This window comes from Hoplias malabaricus, chromosome 7 (genome assembly GCF_029633855.1).
Source record: "Hoplias malabaricus isolate fHopMal1 chromosome 7, fHopMal1.hap1, whole genome shotgun sequence".
NCBI classification, from domain to species: domain Eukaryota; kingdom Metazoa; phylum Chordata; class Actinopteri; order Characiformes; family Erythrinidae; genus Hoplias; species Hoplias malabaricus.
In genome coordinates, this window is record NC_089806.1 from 21756111 (window position 1) to 21782261 (window position 26151).

Here is a 26151-nt window from a genome sequence, read left to right on the forward strand (position 1 = left end):
CCAATTTACATTACTTCAGGACTGAAAAGGCATTGATATTAGGTGTATGTAAATTAGTGGCAATGTAATCAGAGTTGTTGAGAGAGTTGAGACTGATTGAAAATAGAAGCCTGCTGATATGACTGCATGAAGGTTGCTAGCAGATCGCATACCTACAGGGTATAACTAATGAAGGATAAATAGGCCGTACATGATTTAGAACCACATTTTCTCTTGAGTAAGGTCCAAAGCAAGGCAGCTTTGATGACATACCAGCAATCGCAATGTATTAGTAACTATTTTAATGTAGAGACATTGTATTATGAAATGAAACCAATTTACACTAACCCTAGTCTTACACATGTTCTTCTGACGGCTTGATATATGATATCCAAAAACAGGTTGAAATACAGCCAATTGACATCCACACTGATGTACTATGCCTGCCTTCCATTTTATCTATTAGTATTTCTAATGTATATCCATTAGATTTTGCAAGTGCAGGCCTTACAATAATGAACCCTGTGGCACTGAAGAGGTTTAGCAACATTACTGAGGTATAGCACAGATGTAGCCTGAGGGAAGGTCACCTGGACAAGGCTCATTTTATGCTCCAGCGCACCATGGAAGCTCTGTCAGCCGCTGGCCACTCCATTCACATCTGACCCACCTACCTTGTCTCACCTTCACCTTCTAGTCAGCCAACCAGTTCTCAAGCTTTTTGAACATAAACAAATGGACTCGATAGACTCACAGCTGAACCTCTCACTCACTAACATGGCGGAGAACAAGCCTTACCGCTATGGCCTCATTGTCCTGGGGCTGGTTTTGGTAGCTCTGGGAGTCTTCTTGATGGCAGTGGAGCAACCACAGGTGTTTGCTACATTCTGTGCCATGGGGGCACTGATGGTTTGCATCGGGACAGTATGGACCATGTGCCAGTGCTACCCAAGGGTAAGTAGAAAGTCTTAGTCTTGGACTAAATTGTAATTTTACTTACTAAAATCCTGCAAATGCCTATCCTAATTCATTTGTCTTTTATTTTTTTTAAAGCATTGTGCAGGGATTCGGTTCAGTTTTGGAAATCCCAAGTATTTTCAGTGATTAGATCCAAAGTTCTGAAAACATCAGCAGAGAATTATATTTGTAAATGTTGTACTTTTCTGTAATGGCTTTTTTGAAAGATATATAGTTTTTATTTTAACATATTTTACTTTGAATTTCGTTCCCTGAATGCAGAATGCAAACCCATCTTACAAAAATAAACTCTGGGTGTCATAGTGGCACAACAGGTAGTGTTGCTGCCACACAGGATACAGCTTAAGTTTTTTTTTTCATTATTCACCTTGTGTATTACAAACTTTGGCTTAACATGATACATCAATGTTCATCTGGTCAGAACCTAAATCAAATTAATTAAAAACCTGTCCAGTATTTCTGCCTGTTTAAGTGTCAATGTTGGTTTTATTCAAAAGACAATCTGGCAGTGACCAATTTATCTGACCCACAGCAGTAAAGCTGTTAAACTCAGACTTGGGATTGACTTCAGTGCTCTGTGTTACATGAGCTGAGTTGCTGTGTCCTGCAGGTTACACTTATACTACCACACCAGGAAGTGCTGGAGAGTGCTGAGAAACAGGAGCTGTGTGCAGGAGCGGAGGTCCTACAGGTCAGGTAGGACACATCAATATATCAACATGAGACAAAAACCATATGTTTAATAGCTGTGCACTCTGAATGTTAGTGTATGGTAAGGTATATTTCCCCTTCACCCATAGACCATTACAATGTTGCAGTGGATTTTGCTCAGTACACAGCCAGGTTATGAGGACTGTATTTCCCTGTTGCTGTGGATAGTGCTCCAATACTCAGTCCATAGCCCTGTCCTGGAGGAAATTTTATCCCTGAAGTCTGTGTTTGGCATTGGGCATGATGCTCCAGAGTGTACCAATCAGCTGGTTGGTGATTTCTAGAGACTAAAACCACATACTGCAACATCAGTTTCTGTGGTTACCTAACTTCGGTCATGTAATGTATTGTGTGTACAGAAGTTTTAAAGCGTTTTTTGTACAGCATTTGTAATTCTAAGCTCAAACATTCTCCAGCTCTTTTGTCATTTTATGTTAACAGCTGTGTAGTATTTAAATTAATTTTGCCATTTTATTAAAAAGAATTAATTTGCCATAGTCAAGTACACCAAAATTTACCTTTAAAATAATCTGAACCAAATCTCACAAATAATTTGACACAATATTATACCCAAGAACTTTTGCAGTATTTTTCTTCATACAACTGAAATGTAGCTATGGATAAATTCCTCTCACTTGCCAGTTTGGTATTTTTTTTGTTAAAAATAACATGTTATTATACCACTGCCCCAATAGGGGTGTGGTGTGAGGGACAAAGGAGATGGCAATATGCAGAGTTTATATTGGAATACAAAAAAAAAAAAAAAAAAAAAACTTACCAGGACTTACCATACACAAAACACTAACCAGGACAGAAGCACAAACAGAAAGCAAATCACTCAAGCAAAGGAAACTTGTCAGGGATCATGGAGGCGGACTGTCTGAGGCGGACGCACTTGCTAAAACACAGTACTTTTATTAAAGGAATATAACAAAACAAAGAGACTTCAACAGAACGAAAACAAACAGGGAGCTAAACTAGACACGGGGAGCTAAACAGGGCAAACGGGACTGACAGACTAAAGAGTTAACGAAATAACGACAGAGGAAAAGAAGTACAAGACACAATAGGAAGGTACAAACGAAGTACTTAAATACAAGACACAGACAAGATACACCTGGACAGATAACGAGGAGGACGGACAAGGAGGCGGAACAAAGGCGGGACTAGGGAAACAACAAAGAGCCATGTGCTGAGAACGAGGTCGGGAAAACAGACATGACAGGACGAGGGCGTGACAGATGCCCCCCCCCCCGAACGCGCAACTCCCCAGCCGCTCCGGCCGTTTCGGCACCAGTGACTGTGGCCGCTTCTGCACCCGTGACTGTGGCTCGGCCCCTAGGACTTCGGGGCCGATCCCTAGAGCTGTGCCCAGGCTGGCTTCCCCAGCCGCTCCTGTCCAAGTGAAGGCGGCTTCCCCAGCCGCTCCTGTCCAAGTGAAGGCGGCTTCCTCAGCCGCTCCTGTCCAAGTGAAGGCGGCTTCCTCAGCCGCTCCTGTCCAAGTGAAGGCGGCTTCCTCAGCCGCTCCTGTCCAAGTGAAGGCGGCTTCCTCAGCCGCTCCTGTCCAAGTGAAGGCGGCTCTGGCCGTTTTGGCACCAGTGACTGTGGCCGCTTCTGCACACGTGACTGTGGCTCGGCCCCTAGGACTTCGGGGCCAATCCCTAGAGCTGTGCCCAGGCTGGTTTCTTGGACTTACCCTCAGACATTTGCCAGTCCTGGGCACCCACCAGTTGTTTTGGTTCCCCTGTTTGTCCCTGTCCTGGTCCCTATACCTGTGTCTGCCTTTGTCTCTGTCCCAGTCCCTGTCACTGTGTTCGTGTCTGTTCGTCTTGGTCCCTGTTCCCCTGCCAAGTCCTGTCCAGGCCCCATTTCAACCCTCTGTCCTGTCTCATGTCCAGTCCCGTTAATCCAGTCCAGTCCCCGTTGCAGTCTAGTGTCCTGTCACCTGTCCTGTCTTCTGTCCAGTCCCAGCACCCAGTCCTGTCACCTGTCCTGCCTCATGTCCAGTCCCCGTATCCATCCAGTGTTCAGTCACCTGTCTTGTCTCCATTCCAGTCACCTGTCCTGTCACCTGCCCAGGTTTTCTGTCCCCAAACCTGTTCAGTCCCTAGTCTTGTCACAGTTCCTGTCCAATGTACAACCCCAGTCTCCTGTCAAGTCTCATGTTTCCACTCCCGTCCGGTCTAGTCCATTCCAGTCCCTAGTTCCGTCTCCTGTTTAATTTTGTAAGTCTCTTGTTCAGTCTCCTGTCATGTCCCATGTCCCGTCTTATATATCCGGTCCTGTCGTGTCCCAGAGTTCCTATGTCTGTTCCTGTCTTGTCCTGAGTCCTGTCTCCTATGGTTCCTTGTCTTGTCCTAGTTTGTCTTGTTTTCCGTGCCCTCTCCTGTGCCAGCTCCTGGGGGGTTTAGGGTTAAACTAACTCAAATGGAAAACAATTGGAAAACTAGGGCACAGGCTATAAAACAACAAACAAAACAAGACACATCTGGAAGCCAATCAACACATAACACAAGGAACACAAGGGCAAGAAGATCACATGACCAAAGGAACACAACCAGGAACCAAAACAAGACAGGGAACAGCATATATATATAATTTTTCACCCGCCCCATGATTGTGACCTCATGTCACTGATAGATTTTTGCCTGTTTATTTTCCATTACATGTATTTCTTTAAACTGTATTTTTTTTCATCACGTCAGGGCGTCCAGTGCTCAAAGCTGATTATTTACTACTGTAAATACAATATTGTAAGAATGACAATATCTTTTTGAACAGCATTCAGTATATTTTGTATTTGTAAAGAAAATCAGAGAACTGAACTGACCTGCCAATAAACAAGGTCAAAAGGACATATTAAAAATAACTACCAATCATACTTTCTGTATCTTATTCGTTGTGGGAGATAAGAAGGCATTCAATGTCTTTATGAGCTTGTGGATAATCTATCAGCACTCATCATCCATGAACACTTCAATCAATCCAGCTCTAATGAGGCTCGGCCGTTGGCAGATTGAATCTTGGCAGACAGCAAATGCAGTTATATGGTCTATGATGAGATTATGTTTTTGGGAATATTGATGGGATATAGTTTTAATCTCTCAGCAACTGAGAGATAGAGAGAAGGAATTAGACTTAATCAAGCACTTGTTTTATGACTTTAGAATCTAGTACATTTAATTAATGGAATAATATCAAACAGTTTAGAACGAGCATTCTGCTCAGTGTTAGCAACTGGATTCAAGTGTAATCAATGCCTAGAATCTAGGTGCTCTGATAGTAGATTTGAAGGGAGACTGCAATATAAAATGCAATGTTTCCAATTGAATCAGTTTAATAAAAATTTCTTCTTCAAAATATTTTGTAAATCAAACGGGGCAGACTCTGAGCCAGGCCTGATTTTATAGGGATGCACTAGATCAGTTTTATATGTAAATAAAGAAATAATTAGTAATCAGAATAAGATAAATGTTTAGATTTGTTCAATATTTCAAGTTAATATATAACAGTCTGGTATTCATTATACTTTGGGAAAGCAGAATAGTTTGGTAAAGCTGGGCCACAGGGCTAAAATGCTGTATTTTATTCATCTTATGCCTGGATCAGACTACACAGTATTTTTGTCTTTCACAACGTTCACTATGTCAGATTAGCGCTATAAATTCATGCTGTGTTGGATGGGAGACTGGCAACACTACACGTTTCACACGGACCATTGCTTGAGTTCAGAGTTTCTCAGGGAGCGGGTCAAGAAGCTGTCAATCATGGCTACAGAAGCACTGTGTGTGCTGCTGTCGTTTTGTGTTCTAAAAAGAAGAAGTCCTGTTCCTTTGTGTTTCAAGGAGGAGTAGACTCTCTTATGCAAAGAGACATTTCCACCTGAGAGCTTCTCTATGTTTACATATGCGCGCCAGACAGCGCTCTGTCGTCCTATTGGTCATCGCCAAGGAACATGCCGTAGGATACGTCAGACTAGGTGAAAAGATCCAAAAAATTCTAACATGGTAGACTTTTCGTCGTGGTTTTCATTCCCTGATCTTTGATTATGTCACACTACACGATTACTCGCCCGGACGCTCAAAATCGACACTGGAAATTTGTCGGATACTACAAAATCGGGGTAAATTCCTGTAGTCTGATCCCGGTATTACTGAATTGGTAACCCTATAGTGATAAATCTGTTATTTCTATAAAATTCCATCCAAGAAGCTGCATCTTCATTGCCAGAAATGTATATGCGCTATGCTGTATATTGGCAGTGCCCACCATAACCATGTTGATTCGTTACTATATGGTATCCAATTTTAGAAACAAGCTGTGGGACAAGGAGAACCATGGTCTAACAGGTTTTGCTCTTCCCTTAGATCTAGTAATTGGTTCATCATCTGTATATGGGTGTTTCCTTATATTTGGGACACACTGTATCTAAATCAATGGCGTAGATTTGCTCTTGACATTGGTGGGGACCTTTGAATGTACCACTCTAACCCTTTCTGCACCTCTAGGTTAATGAGACGTTGACAGATCTGGGGTTTTTTTATTTAAATTTTTTTGGAGGGCATCAAATTATTAGTGGGGACAATTCCATAATCGCTGGATATTGGTTGGGACACGTCACCTCCGTCCATGCTAATTCAACACCCTTGACCTAAATAATGTAAAACTTACAGAGATTAGGATATACTTTGATAGCTACAATTAGGTTATGGTTTTTACAGCATTATACCTTTAATAAGGATTTCTGTGATTAAAAGTAATATTTTTGTTTCTGATACAATTTATGAGTCCATACATTTTTAATGTTTTCAGTGTACCCAGAGATGGCACCACCGCTGTGTCACTATGGCTGATAACAAAGCTTATACAAAGGATATATTTAAACAATCTATGTAAACCAGCTCTTCTTTGAACTTTTTACAGCAGTGCAACTGAACCCCTGAAGGCTCCTCTGGCTTGTTTCTATTTGGAAGAGGAAGAAGATGAAGATGAAATATTCTCACTCACCCAAACAGAGGGAAAAGTTCCAGTTTCTCAGCCCAGTGATGTCCTCCACACATCTCCCATCATACACCCATGCCGCTCCAGCACCCCTCTCCTTTCTGGCAGGACCACAGAGCCAGGCAATGAACCTGAACTCTACTATGGTAAAGTGGATGACTCCTGCTACTGCACAGCAGAACTGGACAGTGAATAGATCTGTTATAAAAATAAAATGATAAATATGTAGACAATAACAATCTTCCTTTTCTAGAATTTATTTCTGACCACTGGAAACCATCCAATTTTCTCCTGTTACTATTGCATGTGAAATGTTAGATGCAGTATTATTCAAAAAATAATTCTTTACATTATGTAATAACTCAGTTATGTGTGTGTGAGAGAGAACTGCAAAAAAGTAAGTAAAGGAGGTCCTACCAGTTGGCATCTTGTGAAAACTTGTAAAAACACATTTGCTATAAATGAAAATTGACTTCAGTTTTGATAAGAACTACTTACATGTTTTTGCCCCTGTATGAAACATAAACACTTTAGAGAACATGTTAATCACTAAATAGAATTTAGCTGCTATAAATCTGATTACTGGCTGGTACTAGTGTTTTTGTTTTTAATGCCACACGTTTGCTTTTTATAGACAACTGTTCAAAAGTCAAACAAAAGTCTTTGTTTTGAAATGTTTTTCTTTTCTCTCTTATTTGTTTTGTTTTTACCCATGTCCCTTTGTTGAAAGTTAGTTTTGTTTTACTTAGCATCCTGTACAAGCTGTCACTTTGCTTTGTAGGCGCAAAGATTAATAGAGTAAATGCAAAATGACACTGGTGTATTTCTCCAGACACACTGAAGTCAAAACAGTGCACTGGGTGGATTATACATTGGCTAAGACAGACACACACACACACACACACACACATTCTCTCTCTCTCTCTCTCACACATACACACACACACACACACAAATGACCTTGGTTCACATTTCCATGGAGACAGGAGAGCAGCAAATGAGAGAGAGAGAGAGAGAGAGAGAAAATTGAGTTGTGGTGCTTAAGCTCAGCTTATGAATGTTTCTCTGTACTGTAATCAACAGTCCCTCTCTACCAGCAGGTTCCAGTGCATTTTCATGTTTTCTCAATCAGCAGATCCACGTGTAAGACAGCTGGAGTGCATACAGAAAAAGCTGACCTATGATGGGATTAATATAAAGATTAAATAATGATTACTGGTGTGTGTTTCCAAATGATAATAAATAAACTGTTTTCATAAATAATGTTTAATATATATTTTCCAAAATATATGTTCTGCAAACCGTTGCTGTCCAATCAAAAACATGTATCTTTAAAATGGCAACTTTGAAGAGAAAGACAAAATAGATACAATGAGAGTGTATGTGCAGTCATTGTTATGAAACACAGGTTAGTTTTCAGGTTCAGTTGTGATTTGTCTCAGATCCTCTGCACTAACATGACATATCTGTGTACAGCATTACTGCAGCACAACCGTGAAAATAAGCAGACTGACATGCTCTTTCATAAGACGCGCGCACACACACACACACACACACAGAGGAAAAAAAAGATACAGGGTTCATGTGAGTGAATGCCCCTGACACTTTACTTTGCATATCAGACCATGCTTGTAACCCCTGGCAACCTGTCCACTACTGAATAGTGCAACAGTGTGAAGCCTAACCGGTCCGTCTCAGGGATAACACATTTGTTTATGGTACTTTTCAACTACACAGCACCTTTACAGTATCTGTACTTATATTTTACTAATACAGCGCCAGGTGCAGTACCCAGGCTTTTGTACAGTTCTACTATCAGTGGTGAACAAAGTACACAAACCATGTACTTGAGTTAATGTACAGCTACTCAAGGTAAAATATCACTCCAGTAAAAGTAGAAGTCGTTGTTGTAGATCATCACTTGAATAAAAATACAAAAGTATTTACCTTCAAATGACTTAAGTATAGAAAGTCATTTTACTTTTACCATGATGTACTGTTCTAATGTCATATTATCATTTTGTAACCAAACTCATGCTTAACACTTTGTAGGTAAAAAGACTCTAGTGTTACTCTCGATTCCCCAGTCTTTTAACAGAATGTTATTATGTCAATGTGTTCATAGTCTGACACTGAACCAGTGGTGGACAGTAACAAAGTAAATGCAATTTGTTACTGTACTTGCATCTTTACTTTACTTAAGTATTTCCGTTTTGGGCGATGTTTTACTTTTACTCCACTACATTTCAATTACTAACATTTCAAAGTCAAATATCTTACTTTTTACTTCAATACATTATGAAAATCTGCCACTCTTTTTGGTTTATGTGTGTATCAAACCATAACATGAACAAATCTCCCTGCTCCACACAGCTCTCCCTGCGACACACAGCAGCACTGTTGCTAGGAGACGAACAAACACAGTTGCGGCCCTAAAACTCGTTCAAAAATTTCTCTGTCTAAAACCAATATTACCAAAGCTTGACCTTTTTATCAACTGTTTCGCAAATTTGAGACTGTAAGTAATCACTTTCAGTTCTTGGAACTGTTTAGTTTTTGGCTGTTTTTGAGTCATCAGTAACTACTGTTCATTCACATACACGGTTTACGGATCTGTAGATGTCACTAATCACTCACCGAGGGAGAGTCGCAGGAGATTTATTAAACAATAAGTGAAGCGAGGTCAAAATCAGAAGAAATATTTCGAAACTTAAAAATCAGTCCAGAGGGATAAACAAGTCCATAAGAGTCCAAAACGAGTATCAGGCAAAAACACAGATAAACAAAACCGTAGCCTGTTTCTCAGAATTGCAGAAATAGCTCAAACTATAGTCTGCATCTATGTAGACAAAGCAGAGAGCTTAAAGGAACACTATGTTATATCTAACTATTACATACACCCAAGGTGCTGCCCCTCCAAGCCAACAGAGGTCACTGTCTCCTAAGTATTAACCCCAATTTATGCTTCTGTGTTGAACCTATGCCATAGACCAGGGGTGGGCAATCTTATCCGCAAAGGGCCGGTGTGGCTGCTGGATTTAAGTCCATTCAGGCTCAAGCACACCTGATTTCACTCTTTTAATTAGTTGGCTTGAGTAAAACAAATGATCATGTGACCTCCTGGTTGGTTGGAACAAAAACCAGCAGCCACACTGGCCCTTTGCGGATAAGACTGCCCACCCCTGCCATAGACAGTGCAGCTTGGTGTGCACCTCCCCAGAAATGTAACTTGTCTCGTCTACGCAGGCCCCAACAACTGTGACTGGTCTGCAGTTGGACAAACATGGTTTAAGTTGCTCAGGTCAAACTCCTGTACACTGCACTCCTTCAATAGTGCACTTTAAATATTCGTAAAACTAATGCCACTACATTGTGTACTACATAGATATGATGTTTGAAATTCAGCCCTAGTGTTTTGCGGTTTAATTGCAGAGCAACGCACAAATAAACTTTCACAATGGCATAGGAGAGACACTTATGGCAGGATACCGAGGTGTTCCCAGGCCAGTCGAGACATTTAAAAAAAACTTGTTTTATAAAATTTAGAAGATCGTTCCTCACAGTTTGTTAGCTCTCCAGTCTGTTTTTTTTTTTTGCTTGAAACCAGTCTAATGAGTCTAATGTGTTAACAAAGCCCGTGTCTGTTCATGAGTAAAAAAAACAAAACAAACAAAAAAAACTGCCCTCTATGGTAGTCTCTCTCTCTCTCTCTCTCTCTCTCTCTCTCTCTCTGCCATGGCAGAGGCATCTGGAGTTATTTTAGATAAAGGAGAGAACTGTAAACATTGCACAAACCGAAATTAGGATTGCTCTATTCCTGCTCCATCCTCCCACAGTCCAAAAACACACGTTGCAGGTGGATTGGCGACTCGAAAGTGTCCGTAGGTGTGATTGTGTGAGTGAATGTGTGTGTGTCTGTGTTGCCCTGTGAAGGACTGGCGTCCCCTCCAGGGTGTATTCCCGCCTTGCGCCCAATGATTCCAGGTAGGCTCTGGACCCCCCGCGACCCTAAATTGGATAAGCGCTTACAGATAATGGATGGATGGATGGATATTCCTGCTCCATAGGTGGGGAATATTTACTTTTTTTTTTTTTTTTTGCTGTTTCTGATCACTTAAGGTGGAAAGGTCTCCAATCTCAGCAGACAGCTAACTGCATTACCCAAAGTGGTACAAAACCACTCTGAGTTTGCAACTTTAGTTACAAATGAGTTTCTGAGGTAACTAAAAGAGTGTGAAATTTAAAAAGTTAAACTCGATTTACATACAAACAACTTTTTTTTTTACTCCCAAAGACACAGTTCCACCTTAAAAACACTGCATTCTACATTACACAGTCTAGGATGATTTACACCTTTCTAAGCAATACTTGGCATTGGACATGGTGACCTTAGACTCATGTGCAGCTGCTCCAATGTGCCCCACATTCTATTTGTGTGGAGATTATAAATGCAAATATTTATGTTAATTTGCTTCTCTCATTAGTAAATGTGTCTGGATACTGTTGGTCTTGTGGTATATAGAGTTACAATGCAAAGACCTTCTTAGGAGTCATTTTAATTGCTATGCAATGTTTATAACAGACCAGCAGAGGGCAGACCTTGACCAAATCTAAATACTGAAGAGTATCCCTGAGGGGACCATTCTAGTGACAGCATTTACACCCTGAGATAAATAAGAATGTTCGAGTGAGCGTGCATTTCAAAAAGTGTATTTGTACTACTTTAAAAACCGTAAAATATCTTTAAAATAATATTAACCCATTCACGTCCACCAACTATGATACATAAAGACTATAAATCTTGTAGTGGTTGGTCGAAAATGGTGTAATTTTACATAATTATATGCCATTTAGCCATAACGTTTAAATTTTCTATTAGGTTCATTTGCTTTGTAGATCTACAGTTACAGTCTGCAGTCTATATGTTGCTCTGCATACACTGTTTTACCCCTTTCACTCTGTCCTTTAAATTTCAGGAAGACCAGACTCTTGCAGTCTGTTGACACTAACATGGTGGTGATGTATTAGTGTGTTGTTTTAGTGAGAGGGGATCAGACACAGCAGTGCAGCTGGAGTTTTAAACACTGGCGGTCCACCTTGTAGTTTTAAGGTCAGTGAAAGTAGCTCATCTGTTGCTGCATTCTTGCGTTAGTCAACCTCTAGTTCTTCCGCAGTGGTCACAGGACGTTGTTGGCTGTATGTTTTTTGTTGGTGGATTCTTCTCAGTCCAAAAGTGACACTCAAGTGTTTAAAAACTTGGTGTGTAAATATAACAACTACATACTCACAGAACAATAAATGTGAACAGCTTGCTGCAAGCCTGAGCTCACCATATGCAATGGTAGAGGGCTATACCGCCTCCAGCACTGGGTTGTGCAGCAGTGCAAAGTACTATCTCTGGAGTGATCCATGTCCATCCACTGGTCGGTCTACCTTTGGGATGAGTTTGTATTGCCATTTCTGAGTGAGAGAGGTGCCGAAACGCTTGCACGTGGCCGTCTGTGCAGGACAACAGTTGGAAAACACGTGCACTGTCCTCCTTCAGTGGGATTTCCCGCTGTAATCTGACTCCAGATGAAGGTGAGGTTATATAGGCGGAGATGGAAGATGGTGCGATCAGAGCGCGATGGCGTGAGCCGTGAATACGTCATGACCCCGCCCTAAAGCACACAACCAATCAGAGCTCTAATCAGTCCCCAATATGCAGCAGACTCCAAATTCCTCTGGACAATCTCTCTGAGCGTACCTGGAGCAATGAGGGGTCTCCTGGATGTCTTGGCTCTTGCACTGCTTCTGCGCGCGGCGGCGCTGGCTGAAACCGAGGAAGACTACACTGAGGATGAAGAGTTGATCCTCTCTCTTATTCGCAAAGATGACTCCCAGCCTGATCTCGAGTCTGCGCCGTCCGCTCATTTCCTCAGGTGCACCAAGGTAAGTTAGTTGTATAACCTCAATAAGCACCCCTGTACTGACCTGTGGAGCAGTGGAACTGCGTTTTCCGGAGTGATGGAGCACTATCCACTACCCCAGGGATGAATTGGAGATGCGTTAGCACTTTTTCATTTTTGTTTGTATATATATATGTATATCTCCTTCGTCTCCTCAGGCTGCGTGGCGCGTGCCCGGTCAGTACCTCGTGGTGCTGAGGAGCGGGACGCACGAGAACCAGATAGAGCGCACCATGCGCGCGCTACGAGCCAGAGCAGCGAGGCGCGGATATCTGACGGAGATTACACGCACTTATTCCGGAGCTGTGAGGGGCTTCCTCGTGAAGATGAGCAGCGATGTCCTACACATGGTAACACCCCCTCCCCGCAGGCAACTGTAAAGCCAAACGACACATTGTCTTTGTTTTAATGCAAAGCACGAGTGAAGGAAAATAAATCTCAAAACACGCTTACCTGTTTCTTGTGTGTGTGTGTGTGTGTGTGTGTGTGTGTGTGTGTGTAGGCGCTGAAGCTTCCTCATGTTGACTACATTGAAGAAGACTCGACAGTTTTTGCACAGGGTTTACCTTGGAATCTGGAGCGTATTGTCCAGACCAAGCAGGAGAGTGGAAAGTATACACCACCAAGCAAGTCACTTTGTTTTCATATTTTTTTTTATTTTTGGCATATGCTTAACTCATAGAACCAGTACAGGCAAAAGGGCAACGTAGACATCCTTACTGGTCTGCTACAGTGGTATTGAGATGATATCGAGAGGGAGAGTTTCCATTACTAATAAACACCCCTTCTGATGATGCATGATAAAGGTGGAAGCACCAGCTGAAATACTCTATGATGGGTTTGAATTTTATTTATTCATATATATTTTTGTGGGGGAGCTGTTTGAAATGGTTACTTCTAGTTGGCTAATGAAAGACTGTGTGTGTCTGCATATGTAGATGATGGAAGTAAGGTGGGACTGTACCTAATGGACACCAGCATTCAGACGGGTCATCGTGAGATTGAAGGCAGAGTGATGGTGACGGACTTCAACAGTGTGCCAGAGGAGGACGGGGTTAGAGTCCACAGACAGGTCAGTGAGCTGAGAGTAAATGGGCCATGCGAGCACCCTGAGGAAACCCACATGGACACACCAAACCCACCAAACTCCTCACAAACATCCAGAGCAGGACTTGAACCCACAACCTCCAGGTCTTTGGTGACTGTGACACTACCTGCTGCACCAATGTGCCACCCACAACTAAAACTCTACTTAATCATTTAAGTAGAGTAAGATCAGAATAAAAATGCTTTGAAGAACCTGAATGACTCGATATATGCTTCATAGAGCCGATTCCCCCATATGAGAACAGTCGTGTTGAAAAGATTACATGACAATTACATGACAAAGAATCACGAGAAAATTACTTATTCTTTAAATATTCATTGGTATATTTAAAAAAAAAAAATAATTAGTTGTGTATTGCACTTTATTTTTTTAGTCAAATTTATCAGTTAAAGTTCACAAAGCAGGTGGCACTTTAGATTATTACCCTAATCCATGAAAGTAATAATTGTCTTTGTGAGAAAGCATGTTTGCACCGCTCTGTGCTGTTCTCAGAGTATGCTTAGAGGATAATCTTAATATGATCCCCTGTATTATAGTAATATATCACTATTATATTAGAGAGCTTTATAAAGAGTTGTAATTACAGTTGTAAAATAATCCTTCTCCCAAAAGCTTGCTGGCTGAACCAAGTTTTCACTGTTCTGAAAATATTGTATAAATATACAGCTGCCCACAGCAATTTATGAAGTCAAGCATCTCCAAAATAGTAACTTTATAGGAGAAGGAAAAACCATAACTTTCAGCAAAAGACAATGTAAAAAGATTCTATTCCAAATAATTTCTATTGGTCCATTCATCATGCAATTTTCACACCAAGTGAAGGACAGCTGCTGTGTTCAAACGACGAAGAAAACTAAAAATGGACAGAAATGGAGACATGCTTTCCTTTGATTACCAAATAACATAATTATTAACATATCGTCACTGTCCAAAGTCCTGTAGCAGAAGAAAAGTTGAATGTGATTATTATTAATAAATTATTTGTATTGAATTTTGTTTCATTGCATCATATGCTATTTAGTCTCTCATTCATTCTATCATACTATCCTTTTCTTCAATTAGGTGCATGTCTGAACGCAATCAAATTCTGACAGCAATGTTTAAACATCTAAAGTAAAACTTTTAAAGAATATTGGAGTCTTCTTTGTCCACTGCAGGCCAATCAGTGTGACAGTCATGGCACACACACAGCAGGAGTGGTGAGCGGTAGAGACTCTGGGGTGGCACGTGGCATCAGTGTGAACAGTGTGAGGGTGCTCAACTGTCAAGGCAAAGGCACTGTGTCTGGAGTTCTGGCAGGTAAACACAAGTGACAGTATTCTTTTGGTAATCATGACTCTTAATGGCATCACTGAATATTCAGTGTATTAATTTCTGTCATAAGGATGTAAATAGTACAACGAGTATTTCACTGCTGTGTATTTCTGATGCAGACAACTTGATTATTTATGTTGCTTTTAAAAGTAAATTATTTTCATAGAGTACATCAGAAGGTCAAATTCTGACTGCTTGCTTAAACCATCAGTAGAAAAATAAGCTAAGAATTATTTGGCCAATTTATGTATATTCCCAAAAATGAAATTAATATTTATAAAATGCAGTTATAATCAGGCTATCCAAACCAATGCTCCAAAATGATACATGGCTTTTGTAAAAGATTACACAATCCAGATTACATTCGCCCTTTACAGAACACTGGTACTAAAGAGTAATATACGTTGTGCAGTTCTAAGAAAATGTCTCTTTCCCCACAGGTCTGGAGTATATTCATGCAACTCTTCAGGTGCAGCCCCTCAGTCCTGTGATCGTGCTCCTGCCATTTGCAGGAGGCTTCAGTCGTACTCTGAACACTGCTTGTCGTGAGATGGTTCGCTCGGGTGCAGTTCTAATTGCTGCAGCTGGAAACTACCAGGATGATGCTTGTCTCTACTCACCTGCCTCAGAAAGAGAGGTACTGCACTGATCATACTGCACATTCAAATGGATGCTTTTGTTATGTTTCAGTGGCCTGAAGGTATTAGAGATATTGTAGTAAAATTATTTGAAACATGGCAGCCCCTCTGAGGGAAACCTGCCCATAAACTGGTTATAATAAAAATGTAACAGTAATACATAACCATATTCATAAATATTTTGCCACATTGTTGTAATAATGACTGATTTGGTCCTTTAGCCACATCGTAAAATTTAAATATGTGACTTTGAATCTGGTCTTCAGTGACCCCAATTTGTCCACATTTTTAAGACACTGTGTAAATCCTTGAGGACAGTCTTTAGGGACCATTCATTCATTGTCTGTAACTGCTTGTCCAGTCCCACACCTGAACACACACTGGAGGGGGCACCAGTCCTTCACAGGGCGACACCCACTCACACTTTCACTCACACTCTCACACCTACGGACACTTTCGAGTTGTGAATACACCTACCAACTTGTGTTTTTGGACTGTGGAAGGAAACCGGAGCACCCGGAGGAATCCCACGCGGACACGGGGAGAACACACCAACTCCTAGGGACCAGTGTTGTAATAAAAAACATTTATTTGCACCATTCTCTTTGTTATTATTAGAAACACATACATTGGACACCCACTGTGTTTTCTTCCTTTAATTCTTCATCAGAGGTAAATTGGGGTCAATAGAATGGCCCTTGACAGGATATTTTTGGGTAAAGGGTCACTATCAACCTTGACAACTTGTGTAAATACAACTGTGTTCACAATGATCCAACCTGTGTCCTGTGGTCACAAATTTACCATGGAAGAATACAGTTGAAGGTAGCCAACAAATGTAAATGAGCCTATAGACGTAGACTGAATAATAAATTGGCCACTAAGTGGAAGTACAATGCAGGTGCCTATAACTAGAGGCTGTAAATGTGCACAATCATTCCTTTTCAAAGAGGACTATAGGAATAATTCCAGTGATTGTTCCTCTGACTATGTGTAGGTGATTACAGTGGGTGCCACTAATGCAGCTGACCAGCCGCTGAGTGCAGGAACCACAGGCACCAACGTGGGCCGCTGTGTGGACTTGTTTGCCCCCGGTGACGACATCATCAGTGCGTCCAGTGACTGTCCCACTTGCTTTACCACCAAGAGCGGCACTTCCCAAGCAGCTGCGCACGTAGCCGGTATGCAGACCTCAACCACAGTAACCACAGCCCACAGCTGGGGAGAGAAGTATTAAGGAAAATCTAAATTACATCATCAGCCAGAACAAATTGAACACAGTGATGTATATAACTTGTGTAATTACAAAACCATTCATTCATTTTCTGTTACCACTTATCTAATTCAGGGTCGCAGTGGGTCCAGAGCCTACCTGGAATCATTGGGCGCAAGGCAGGAATACACCCTGGAGGGAATAAACCCACGCGGACAACACACCAACTCCCCACACAGAGTCACCTGGAGCGGGTATCGAACCCACAACCTTCAGGTCCCTGGAGCTGTGTGATTGCGACACTACCTGCTGCACCACCGTGCTGCCCTTTACAAAACCATGATATTCTATATTTTCTTTGAGTTTCTTTCTTTCTTTTGTAAATTTGATAATTGCAACATATGATGGGCATCACATTTACCACCATTTCCCATCCGTTTTCCGTGTAGAAATGTTTTTATAATCATTAATGTATAAAGACAAGTTTTTGGATTTTTTCAGTGCTAGGCCAAGCTTTAAACATCTCATCTTTGTGACTACATTTAAACACGAGTTAAAAAGTGATTCACAAATCACTGCTTTCTGTTTTGGGCGGCATGGTGGCGCAGCAGGTAGTGTCGCAGTCACACAGCTCCAGGGTTGTGGGTTCTAGTCCCGCTCCAGGTGACTGTCTATGAGGAGTTTGTTGTGTTCTTACTGTGTCCATGTGGGTTTCCTCCAAAAACACATGTTGGTAGGTGAATTGGTGACTCAAAAGTGTCCCTAGGTGTGAGTGTGTGTTGACCTTTGAAGGAAAAGTCCTGCTTTGTGCCCGTTGAATCTGGGCAGGCCTTGGCCCCACCATGATTCTAAACTGGATAAGTGCTTACAGACAGTGAGTGAGTGTTTTCTGTTTAATTAGCATTTTACATGCTGTCCTTCTTGGAGCTGGGTTTGAACATGTTGAGAAACCATGCTGTCTTTGTTGTAACACAGCTTTGTATCTTCAGACTGGTAGCTGCATAGAAGAGGAAAGCACAAATTTTTAATGCTTAAACAAATGAATGGATGGCATTTTAACTTCAGAAATCATCAGTATATGTAATCTGGCCAGATGACAGCTGTATTTATTTTCCTGTTCTGTGTGTGAGGTTAGGTATAGCTGCAGTGCTGCTGAATGAAAACCCCAATGCCAGCCCAGCTGAAGTACTCCAACTGCTCCGGCACCACTCAGTCAAGCAGGTGATGAATCCAGACTCTCTTCCTGATAAACACCGCCTCTCTACGGCCAACATGGTAGCTGCCCTACCCAAGTCCACACTCTCAGGTTAGTGCCTACACTGTCATTAACGTGTACCTTTATATAATCCTGTTTTTATGTTGTATTGTGTTTGTATGTTTTCCTAGGAGATGCACTGCTGTGTCGGTCTGTGTGGTCGGACCGTTCTGGGGATGCGAGCGTGGACACTGCAGTGGCTCAGTGTCGTCAGGGCGAGAAGATGTTCAGCTGCTCCAGCTATTCACCAGATGGAGTTAGATCTGGAGAGAGAATAGAGGTAAACGAGAGAGTCACCCTGAAATGACTAAGAGTTTGCAGCAGTGACATTTTTCCACACGTTATGGTTTTAGGATCTATCTATTAGACATGATGTTGGAACATCACTGTGAATATTTGATGGTATTTAGATATTAGGAAATAGGTCAAGTCAGGTACTGATTATAGATGATCACAAACATCCAGATACATTGAACCCACATATATCGACAACTTCAGATAATGCAGTTCCACTGCTGCACTGCCCAACACTAGGGGTTTACACTTCTCTATCAGACTCCTGGACCAAGCATTATGTGATTTCTAAGTGTTCCAGAATGTTCCATTTTGTCTTATGCTTATTTAATGTGACTATACAAGATGTGTTTGACCAGTTAAGGGTCTGTGCCCTTTAAGAAGCAGTATTTATATTTATATGTAGTGCATTTTTTTTGTAAAATTAGTTCATTTTGTACACACTGTTTATTGATATCTAATTGTTTTTATTTAATTTAAAGTCTGCAGGAAACTCTCAAATTAGAGAAGATAAATATCTGTGCTTGTGTCCATTAGTCATTATTCTACTACATCAAGCAAATTATTTATTGTGGATTTATTATTATGTGTGTCTTACCAAAGGTTAAAATAATTGGTTATATGTGTAAATAATAGAGAGATTTCTGATCAAATATATATTTTTTAAAATCTGTGGTTAGATGCGAGATGGGCAAAAGTACTGTGTGGCCCACAATGGCATCGGAGGAGGAGGAGTGTATGCCATAGCCCGCTGTTGCACAGGGAACGGTGTGGAGTGCCAGACAAGTGCCAGTCCTCAAACAGACATACATGCAGCATGCCCAAGTCCAGAACATCAACTCACAGGTCAGAGTCTTAAACATCTGTGATCTACCATTCTACATATCCAAGTTAGTTTTTCAGCATGCTGAAATATATGGCTATATTTATTTGTCCAAAGATAAAAAGAAACATGTCATTATACGTGCATTACATTTTTGCGTGCATATTTAAGATGTCAGAACAAAACATTGTCTCTCCAATGTTGCGACAATTTTATATTACGTTAAGGGAAGCAGAAATTTTTAGACCGTTAACCAATCAAAAATTGGCTCTGACTGGAAGAAACGCTATACGTCATGTTTCTGTTTGTCTTGTCTGTGCTGGTGGCAAAATTCCACTTTAACTTGATTTGGAGCCAGATCTGAAGCTGGCGGTTCCCTGTCTGCATCTGTTTGTCCATCCTTGTGTATTTGTGTTTATTCCTGCATGCTGTGGAACAGCTGTCATTTCCTCCTGCAGGCTGCAGTTCTCACTTTGAGTCTGGAGGTGTGGCCAACCCCATGCGGCCACTCCACGACAACAGGAAGGCGTGCCCTGCAAGAGCAGGTGTGACAACACATGCTTCCTGCTGCCACGCCCCCAGTATGGAGTGCAGGCTAAATGAACACCAAGCCTCTGATATCTCAGAACGGGTGAGTTCAACCAAAATCTGTAACATAATACAGTATTACATACAAAATGAGCCAATTCAGGGAGATTATCTCCAAAGTTTGCCCTTACAGAAACAGTTTGACTGGAAAGAGAATAAAATCAATTTACATAATTTACCCATCAAAAGAAGGTGGTTAGCTCAGACATGTCATATCTGAAATTAGTATCTTTAGGTTTGCACTGGAACTGCTCAGGGAGGGTATGACTTACATCTTGAATTGTTGTAGATGATAGTGTGTTTGAAAAGGTACCACATAAGGAAATATAACTGTGTTTTTTCTGGTATGAGTGGAACAGACACAGCAGTGCTTCTTGAGTTTTTAAACACCCTGTCCACTCTAAGTACAGTCAGAGACAGTAGTTGATCCATTGCTGCACAGTTTTATGTTGGTCGTTGGCTGGATAGTTTGTATATATTGGTGGACTATTCTCAGCCCAGCAGTGACACTGAGGGCTTTAAAAATTTCAGCAGCCCTGCTGTGTCTGATCCACTTTTAACAGCACAACAAACACAAACACACTACCACCACATCAGTGTAACTGCTGTGCTGTGAATGATCCACCACCCCAATCATATGTCCTAATACCATTAAAGAGCAGGGTAAAATGGGGACAAGAAAATGTGCAGAGCGAAAGTGATTAACTAGTTTGTAATTATATTGTGACTGGAGCTGATAAAATGGACAGTGAGTGTAGATACCAGGAAGGTGTTCCTAATCCTGTGATTGTTCTGTGTTCATGCCTTTTTTTTATATTACCACTGCCAGTAAGCAGAAACTCACATCTGGATTTATAGGCTTCTAAATGACTGAAACATCAGTGGATGTTTAATCACAATATCTGATGGTTTTACGGCATATCAGACACCGAGGTGGTTGGCAGCCCCTTACCGTGTGTGTGTTCACTGCCCCTATTTTTTTTTGTGAAGAATTGCTCACTAGTGTGTATACGTGTGTTCACTACCATGGATGGGCCAAATGCAGAGAAGCAATTTCCCTAAGGGGATCAATAAAGGTGCTTGTGTAACGCATGCTGGGTACAGGTGTGAGAACACTAACTGCTGCTGTTAATATATGCAAAATTACATTATACAATAAACAACATAGAATATCGTACGCAGTTATGTGCTCAGTGCTCATCAATCGCTATAAGCCTCTAACATACGTAGGTGTTTCTATGACGACAGACATTCTTGGCTTATGTTTCTCAGGTGGAGGTGTTGTGTGAAGACTCATGGACGCTGACAGGATGCAACTCTGTCTCACATGGTTCAGTCACTCATGGTGCTTACGCTCGAGGCAACACTTGTGTAATTTGGCCGTCTGCAGAGAGCAAAGGAGTAGTGGCCATCGCCATCTGCTGCAGGTATCGGCCCCTTGTAGTCCAGCAAACCTCCATGAGCACAAAGGAGCACTAAAGCTCTGCCTCATATGAGCCATCACCCAGCCGTTCACTGTGGACCTGCTTGTCCTCACTGTACATACATGCTTTCATATAAAAGAATATGAATATAGCAGATTTAAAACTGTAAAAGTCAATGGGAAACTTATTTCCATTATTCCAAGTTAAGACAATCAGCCAAAATATGTTCAGTGTCTGAAATTAGTGTTTAGTCTTGCACTGGAACACAACGCTCATGTAGCTTGAAAGTAATGGTAGTAGCATTGTTCAAACTGCAGATGCAAACCATTCATGGATCTCGGCTAGACTTGATTATGTAGTCTCTGGTATGTATGATATTTTTTAATTATAAAAATGGACAAAGGCTACTTACATGTTTTGCTCCTTATTGGGCAGAATATCATGTAAATTAATTTTTTTAGCAGAACAGTCACTTTAAAAAGACCATGAAGAGAAAAAGTTCTACAATCATAACACTCCACATGACTTTTTTCTTTCCATTCTCTTATATTCTGAACCACTAAATATGCCTCTTAAATTAAAACTTTTTTTTTCAAGCAAGAAACCTCACTGTACTCTTAAAGTTTCCAAAAGCATTCTTTGAAGTGATGCCAACTAAGAATGACTTCAGCTCCTTTAAAGAACTAATCATTGTATTGACCTTGATGAAAACAAAGGTGTTTTTCTGTAGCAAGGTCCCCAAACCTGGACCTTGCAATCAACCACTATGCCTTGGATATTCAGATCATGTGCATTAGATAGGTATTATTCAGGTTAGATCCTAGGACTGGAGTTGGACACTACTGTTTATAGCTCTGTATGCTTTTAATGCTTGTTAGATACCTATTTCTTTTGATGGACCAGTACCCAATCTAGCTCTTGGGTAATTCATTTTTGAATTTGACATACATTGGGATAGTGAACTACCCTCAGTTCACTTAGGACCATTATAACATGGGGTTTATAACCCGTTTCACAGAACACCTGCAACAGAAAGCCAGCACAAACCGCATTTTCTCTCAGCAATACAATTAAAACTGTGGTCTTGTAATAAACGCTAAGCAGTCTGTTTTAGTTAACCATTAATCTGTCAGACTAAAATCTACTGCTTTGACCTTTCTGTCTCATTGAAAAACTGTTAATTACTGCTATTTTAAGTCATGTTCATCTGTACTTGACCCAATGAAGGCTTTTTATTTTCATTAATGTGATGTCCTCTATGCTCCATTTTTATTCAGCAAGTCTTAATGCTTCTTCATGGAACATTAACAATCTGTTTTTGCATGCACTGATTGTACTCTGCTGGCTCGTTTTTTGTAAATGAATATGTGGATTGACCTTTTTTTATAAGAATAAAAGCCTTGTGTGCACTTTTATCAAGAGGTGCAGTCATTTGGCATGAAGACAGTATTACAGTTTATAAAAGGTTGTGCATTCCAGTTTTATTCATTATTTTATATCAAATAGTTCCCATAATCAAACTCTGATATACAAATTATAATGTGGACTTAACATGCATTTTTTAAATTCTGTCATTTCTCACACTCATGGCAGAGGTGTGACAGAATTTGTAATTATTAAAACCCTTTAAGTGTCTCAGCCCTGGCCTCACACCACTTTTTAAAAACACTCCAAAGAGAGGGACAATCGCAGAGGGGATGGAAAAAAGTGGAGTCTAAATTCAGAGCATTAAGGTATACTTTCCCTAGTTAAAGATGTCCGTGTTGAGCTACCTGGTTCAGCTTCTGGCTTCCCTGGTAGAAAGAAGTACAGCAATGGGGTGTGTTGAAGCCTCTGTTTAACCACAGGACTGTTGTAAGTTCTTTCATTCACATCATGAAGTTGTATAGGAGGTTGTTTTGAGGTTTGTGAGTAAAAGGGCTTCTTTGAGAGATCAGCCTTGGGTCAAGGCACTGGTCTGGTGAACTCTACCCTCCTAAACCAAGCCTGAACTGGATGCTGGAGCCGAAACCCCCAAGCTACAGGCCTGGGCTTACGGGAAAGCATAAAAACAACGACACGGCAATGTGTAGACTTCAGCATTTGATTATCCTAAAAACCGGTTTCATTCACGTGACCACACCCTTTTTTCTATGAATTATACTAAAACTACAGTGACTGGCTGTAGCTGGTTGATTGTTAAGAAGCAGAAGAAGAGGCTAAAAATGGTACAGAGGGTACAAAGACCCTCAGTTTGCTGTAGACGTGTTCTAGTTGCCCAGAAAGAGGTTTGAACAAAGACAATGACAAAGCTCTCACACACTTACATTCACTGACATACATGCATAATCAAAGAAGCACAGTAATCATGACACTCAGGTGCAGACATATGAACAGCAGGTGACACTGAGGTAAACGACAGCATTTCTCTTCACTATTTAAGGACGATTGTGTTAGAACTTGAATGTGGCCATCCACTTTATTCGATTCAAGCTTTACAACCACTGAGGAACCTAAATAGACCCTTGCATTGGCAACTGAAAGACATTTCACATAGTGCTTCTTTCTGAAAAGCAAACGGCATCAGGTGCAGTGTTGAGATAGGTCCGTTTGTAAACATTGTGTGAATGTAGCTAAGCGCTGTAGTCTAATCTATTCTAGTCTAAGTAAAAAATAAGCAGCACACACTCTGACCGTGCTCTTGCGTGGCTTCTGGTTCCACTCTGGCCCACAGTATGACAGAAAGGGACAAGAAGCTTCCAAGAGTGAAGAATCTGGTCAGCACAATCAAGGCCAGGGTTCAAAATGAGTACCACTCTGACCATGGCACCCTGCAAAAACACTCCTTTCTGTATTTGGCCCTCAATGATGAGTGCAGCAGTGCCTTCGCTGTGTTTTGTAAATCATAACTGAAGGAAACTGAGCTTTGAATAGGAGGACTGGGGTAAAGGCACTTGCGGGCTCCACACACTAAACTCCAAATTTGTACTTTCTCTCTCTCTCATGCTCTATCTGTTCCCCACTCCTCCTTCCCCGTCCTCCAATCTCTGCCTAGTACGTGTGCTGTAAGGCAGACAGAAGTGATAGAAGTAAACATATGTAAGCAAATAATCAAAAAATGGCTGTTGGCAAAGTAAAAACCCCTGAACAAGCAAAAAGTTTGAAAGTTAAAGCTTAAATGTGTCATACGTGAGGTTCCTTGTGTGACATGACTAGCTCTTGTCCTAATAATCATCCAGACTCTTTGCACACAATGTATTTCTTATCCAGTAAGACGTTTGAAGTAGTTATACCAGGTATTTCGTTTCATGATCAGGCGAGCCAAGTTCTGAGCAAGAACAGTGAGAAGACTGCTTGCTGAGAAAACATCTGCTCTCCCACAGCACAGCCACAGAGTGACAAAAGAGAGCCAAGAGAAACCCAGAAGCAAGAGACAGAGTGTGTGTGCGTGCACACGCATTATTGTGTTGGCATTCATGCGAGACAAGACTTAACAGCAGGCCTGAGACAAAGTCACAACAAAAAAGAAAAACATTTGACAAATAATGCAAAAAAATAAAAAAAACCTATGCCTCCACCATAAGAGGTCAGCTGGCACTTTTCTTTCTGGAAGGTTTTGATGAAGCAGAGAAGAAAAGAGAACACCAGAGAGAAGACCTGTCCCAATTAATTCTTTCACTTTTCCTATACAAAATCCTTCACTCCACTGTGAATTTCTGCAGGCTCGAAGAACAGATGAATGGATAAAAAGAAATGAAAAGGAGCCCAATGATCCCTTTGCTTATCTCAAAGAACTTTGCGAGACCAAGATATCTACTTGCAGTAGAGCCATCACTGTGGGGGGCCTTCTCAATCACCATGAACTTGGCATCAGATACCAGGGCTGTGGTGAAGCTTAAGTAAGAGGCAGTCGTGCTTCAGCAATCTGAGACCCACAAAGCACTCTGATATCACGTCCAATTTGCCAGGCAGCAAATGGAAAAGAAAGAAAAATAAAGAAAGCAAAGCAGCATGGGATGTGGCCATTGAATTGACTCTAAATGAGGAACTTGTCAAACGTCACCTGCCCCCTCTGACAAACTGAACTCATGTATAAAGTGCATTAAAAAAAAAAAAAAAAAGAAAAATACCAGCAAGGGAAAGAGCTGAAAAAAGGCTCAGTCGTTATTCAACTAGCTGAGGCTTGCAAGTTCCTCTTAGAGCTGATTATGAGGAACCAACCACACAAACAGATCAAAAGGGGGGGAAGGGGTATAGGATTCTTAAAAATATTATTTTACATTTGAAATTACACCTATTGAACACAGCTTTAAATTTTCATGAATAGTATATCTCTTATTATTTTGGCAAATATCCACAAAACAGCATTTTCGTTTTTGTTTTTCTTTGTTTTTAAAATTCCCACCCCTCCCTCGGCACCACTGAAACTTGTAGTTCTGTGTGAAAATTTTAAGAAATCAAAAAACCTCCTCCGTTTTCTTCTGAGCTCCACTTGCAGTTTGGACACTCAGCTACACCAGGGCAACCTGAAGACAGTGTTCTGATTTGACTGGTTGCGACCTCTTCCTGGCGATCCGTTTCCTGCCCATAGGAGGGCAAATCCAGTCTTTTGATTGGCTGCTAGGAGCCACAATGTCTCTCCATTGGAGGGATTTTTTTGCTAGTGTAAAAAAAAGTGCCCCTGCTGTTAATGATGAGAGTTAGGGGTCAACATCCTCTAAATCACTTTTGGAGTCACCCAACATCATAGGAGACTCTGAGCCCTGAAACAAGAACAGAGAGATCATTATAATCCATACAAAAAGACATTTTTGAAGCCAACATTATATTTAATCAAAAATATATTTCAATAAAATTGTTTTGCCAGCAACAAACATGAGTCTACTGACTATTATCCT

The 26151-nt window shown here is 41.0% G+C and overlaps 4 protein-coding genes across 4 annotated transcripts in view; 2 read left to right on the forward strand and 2 right to left on the reverse strand.

The window, feature by feature from the left end:
- The window catches only part of dhcr24 (24-dehydrocholesterol reductase), a 31629-nt gene extending 24853 nt beyond the window's left edge, over positions 1-6776 (reverse strand). Inside the window, exon 1 of the mRNA XM_066676704.1 lies at positions 6676-6776. The gene's annotated coding sequence lies outside the window, so the exon portion shown is untranslated. The remainder of the gene's footprint in view (positions 1-6675) is intronic.
- bsnd (barttin CLCNK type accessory subunit beta) lies at positions 757-6865 on the forward strand. The gene is made up of 3 exons (XM_066677850.1): positions 757-933; positions 1568-1653; positions 6592-6865. Exons 1-3 carry the CDS (start codon positions 757-759, stop codon positions 6863-6865), a joined length of 537 nt encoding a protein of 178 aa, XP_066533947.1.
- Positions 6866-9083: 2218 nt separating this feature from the next.
- Positions 9084-22630, forward strand: pcsk9 (proprotein convertase subtilisin/kexin type 9). Its single transcript, XM_066676708.1, has 13 exons — positions 9084-9187; positions 12377-12600; positions 12776-12967; positions 13120-13243; positions 13556-13689; positions 14883-15024; positions 15480-15676; positions 16675-16858; positions 18026-18196; positions 18277-18425; positions 19120-19285; positions 19721-19893; positions 21123-22630. The coding sequence occupies exons 2-13, from the start codon at positions 12424-12426 to the stop codon at positions 21327-21329; spliced, it is 2016 nt and encodes a 671-aa protein (XP_066532805.1). The 5' UTR covers positions 9084-9187; positions 12377-12423; the 3' UTR covers positions 21330-22630.
- Positions 22631-22745: 115 nt separating this feature from the next.
- usp24 (ubiquitin specific peptidase 24) overlaps positions 22746-26151 on the reverse strand; it is a 57679-nt gene continuing 54273 nt past the window's right edge. The window contains exon 66 of the mRNA XM_066676056.1: positions 22746-26016. Within this exon, the coding sequence (XP_066532153.1) occupies positions 25954-26016 (63 nt within the window). The 3' untranslated portion in view covers positions 22746-25953. The remainder of the gene's footprint in view (positions 26017-26151) is intronic.